The sequence below is a fragment of the Hyposmocoma kahamanoa genome, unplaced genomic scaffold (assembly GCF_003589595.1).
Source record: "Hyposmocoma kahamanoa isolate Upper Pololo Valley unplaced genomic scaffold, ASM358959v1 101, whole genome shotgun sequence".
NCBI classification, from domain to species: Eukaryota; Metazoa; Arthropoda; class Insecta; order Lepidoptera; family Cosmopterigidae; genus Hyposmocoma; species Hyposmocoma kahamanoa.
The window spans coordinates 330,683-334,711 of NW_020653333.1; the positions used below are offsets into that span (position 1 = coordinate 330,683).

Consider the following 4,029-nt stretch of genomic DNA (forward strand, 5'->3'; position numbering starts at 1 on the left):
AAAAACAAATATACGCGATTTAAATCCGGAAAAATAGTTTCATTTCCAATATCAAAAACATTAAATTTTTAAAACTATATTAAATGCTTACCTAAATACATATTTCGTACTATAATACCTATACAATGGATGGAACAGTCGATAAATAGTGCTCCTTAACTCTCATTTTGAAAATTGAAGTGAAGGGAAGGGCGTTCCAAAGTCTGACCGCATGAACAGTGAAGGTGTGAGAAACCGGAATTGAAGGATGGTATAGATAATTGGGACCTAACGAGACAGCGACAGGGCGTTATTCAGGGATTCTTCAGGCCATGGTCTTGTAGAATGGTGTATGCTTTAGTGACTTCTTGCGGGGTAAATGCATAGGGATAGAAGATGTCGGCGCTGACGTGGCGTTGCATCGAACCTATAGAGGGGGGTTACTATGATATCTAGGGCATAAACAAGCAGTACAAATTATATCAATCAGCTTTAAAGTCGTCGTCAAACGTACACATTTGTTAATGTTACATATCATTAATTACATTAAAAGTATTTTAATTGACAAGTCTATTACAAAATTGTTGACTACGTGTTAGATAAAGATGTGTGGAAAGACAGCGTGAGTCTAGATTCCACACAAATATGATTCAAGATGTATTCTATAGCATTTAAGTTTATTTGAAAAGAGCAATCCCTAGAGGTTCTTGCTCGTTCTTTTCAGGAAGGTCAGCGTTGTAAGATTAGTAGTTAGGCAGCAACAAGGTATTTATTTATTTTTGGAAGATCCTCTACGGCGGCCTGCCGTTGTGGAAATCATACCTAAGGTAAAGAAACAATAATGGATAAACAACTACCTAAAGCAACATATTATTAGAGCATATAAAGTCACACAAAATGTTAATAAAGGGAGAATACATATGAAGAAGAGATTTAAGGTTAATAGGACAAGGAACATAGGTGTTTTACGTTGTGGTCGTTAAATAATAGCCCCAATCCAATACTATACGTGTTTTAAATAAAAGTTATTTACAAATAGCAAAATTAAGGTGGCTTTACGAGCGGCAGCTATCATAGAGAAATAGATAAATTCTCATCGACAAGAAGTTACAAATAAAGTCATGCACGACTGTCACGGTGCTACCAATGCTCGGATTACAAAACTATGACCGTAACAATAGGGAGGGAAGAAAAGCTAGAAAAATTATAAACGTCCATACTGGTCTGCCGCGCAGTGGCCCCGGGTTCGATTCCCGGGTTGGGAGAAATATTTGTATTTATGTGTGTGTCCATGGCATCCGCGACAAATAAAGGTTTCCCTAGTGCGGAGCTTTAAAAAAGAAGTGACTGACGCATGATTTTGTTCTATGGAACAAAACTATGGCTACAAGGGTACGCTCATTTGCGGTGCACGGATAAACCTACTCAGGTTTTTGTTGTGCCGCCATGTTTAGATTAATAAGTATTATTTTTGTAAAATTTTTAATAAAATTTAAATCCACGCTTCCGCTAATTTATTTTATATCCTATATAAAGGTGAAACTGTTCCTTAGAAGTTCTAAGTGCTAAAATATTTCACGTGCGTTGTTTCCAGGTGATGTCGAACAACTACATTGCCTCGATCACGCTCTACCAGCCAGAGGGCTCGCGGCCCCACTACGCCGTGACCTCCATTGCGTGACACACCCAGGTGCCTAACTTTTATAGCTTACAAATAACTTAGAGATGAGATATAGTCATGTTGTTCCTAAAAGTACATTTTGATCTATTAAAGGTTACAGTGAGAAGACTTTTTATACAAATAGACATTTTGACGCATTTTGACTACACGGAAAATCGGTATTTCGACGTTAAAAAATACGAATAGAACTTAATTTTTAATTGATATGAAGACAGAAGATACCGGTAGTGAACTATAGGGTCCGAAACAATTAAATAAACGTTGCGCGATAACAACAAATTGATAAAGTTCCGCAAAATTCATTTTTTACTACGTTCATTTGCGGAAAAATCAGTTTCATTCAAAATTTTCACTCTCGTGTTCCGTAATAAATAGACCAAAAGTATTGTGAGCTTGTTTTATATTTACGTAATTGAATCTTGGTCTTTACGTGCTGGGTGCCCTTGGATAAAATTTTGTAGCTCTGTAGGGCTAGCACGATTGGGCGCGACTTGCGCGAGAGCGACATAAAGCGCGACAGACTATTCTCGCATAGAAATTTAGGGCTTTTGTGCTATTGTGCTAGCCCTGCTGGTATTCATAGTATAGGGAAGTATCCAGTCCAGGTAATTGATGTAGCTGTCTAGCGCACAAATATTATTTTTTTTTTTATTGTAGTTTATACTGAGGTGTTAATATATTAACTGCAACTCCTTTTCAATAATACGTTTATGTAAACAGCTCATACAGGCTGTCTGAAAATTATTGAAATTCTTTATACTAGGCTTTGAAAACCAGCGTAACGAGATGTTTTCTCGTTACAAAAAGCTGGGTGTAGACCATTGTGGCAACATTTTCAATGTAATTCTTTTATTTTATGGTTTATCAAGGTTATCAAGTTATGATTTATCAAGGTTAAGTTATTTTTTGTTATACTTTTGTCATAATGGTTACCAAATAAACTATTTTTCTTTTTGTATTTCTTGCGTGGATGTTAAAATCACGTATATTTGTTTTCGTTTCAAATAAATCAACGTTTCGGATTCTTTAGGTATTTAAAATATATACGGTAAATTATTAATACAAAGTTCGAACACTCAGAAAAAAATTTCTTCATTTCCTAAGCTTAGTTGGAATAGCGTCTGGCATGGTAACGTCGGTTCGAATCCGGCCGGAACAAATTATAACAAACTAGTGGAGTAATTTCACAAAAAATAATTGAATTGAAATTCAATAAAAATTTAATATACGGTAAAGCCAGAAATCTTGGTTTATTTGAAAAAACTAATATACTTTATTTTAGATCCAGAAAAATAGTTTCATGTCCAAAGCATAATCTTTTACAGATTTCCTGCACTACAGTACAATTGTATTTTCGAACACCCCGTATAAACGTTAAACAATTTTTAATTTAGAGCAAACGAATTTCGAATTTGAATTTTGGTTTATTGCAGGTATCTCCAAGTAAAGGCAAGTACGCGTCGTGAACTTCAAGTCTCCGAAATTCCTCCACTAGTGTGGCGATCTCAGGTAACAGTTCATAAGTCCCGTCACACTTATTGAAAAAAAAAAAACCGCCAGCAGCGCGAAATCACATATCCCAACAAGCACCTAAGAGCAAAACAGTATTTAAATAAAAATGTGATAAAAACAAACTGAAAAAACTTAAAAAAAAGTTAAGTGAGTGACAGATCTCAGGTGTCTTAAGTTTTTATTTAATGCCTTAGCTGCAGTGGACGATGCGAAAATAGTAAAAAGAAAATGTTATTAATTATTGTTTTTTTAATAAATACAAAATCAACATGTATTTTTTTAACGTCTTTGAGAATATCTTGAATAGGTATTCGAAGTGGAGAATAATTACGTCATGAGGAGAGCAAAAGTAATCAATTAAAGCTTATCTGACTGTAATGAATATCTTAATTTTTTCAAATTACATTTACAACTTGTAGGTACAACTAAAATAAGGTGACAACCCTACAACACAGGCGGGAGTTGGACTACTTGTCTTATTCATTACATTACGCTCGTAGGCTGGTTGAAGCTCGCCATTTTGAATGCCATTTAAAAAAAGAATGAATTTTTTGAAAGTTTTCATAACGGTATGTTCCTTGAGTACATACCGCATACATATAACCTCAATTGCTTCGTTACCCCAAATCGTATTTTCCCCGTTATTCCGTACTATTCAAGGTGTTCCCCTAGATATGACTATCGAAATGGACATTTTTTAATAATAAGAAAAAAATGAATAGCAAAATGTGTTCTTTAATTTTTATCAATCGCTGATGTTTTAATGACTGTTGTACATATTTTTGGATGAATTAGGGCTAAGGGTCACATCACACTGATCCGGCGTTATACGTTCGGTTGTAAAAAAAAGTTCGTAA

At 34.8% G+C, this 4,029-nt stretch overlaps 1 protein-coding gene across 2 annotated transcripts in view; it reads left to right on the forward strand.

Annotated features, from left to right (window-relative positions):
• Nucleotides 1-3,608, forward strand: part of LOC113231032 (UPF0183 protein CG7083) — a 33,616-nt gene extending 30,008 nt beyond the window's left edge. Inside the window, exons 10-12 of one of the 2 annotated variants that reach the window (XR_003310524.1) lie at nucleotides 1,574-1,669; nucleotides 3,094-3,169; nucleotides 3,592-3,608. Coding sequence is in view for 1 of the 2 variants with exons in the window: in XM_026465185.1 (XP_026320970.1) it covers nucleotides 1,574-1,660 (87 nt within the window). In the remaining variant the exon portion in view is untranslated. Of the gene's footprint in view, nucleotides 1-1,573; nucleotides 1,670-3,093; nucleotides 3,222-3,591 lie in introns of those variants that run through there. The other variant, XM_026465185.1, reaches the window with a different exon arrangement.
• Nucleotides 3,609-4,029: the final 421 nt, after the last annotated feature.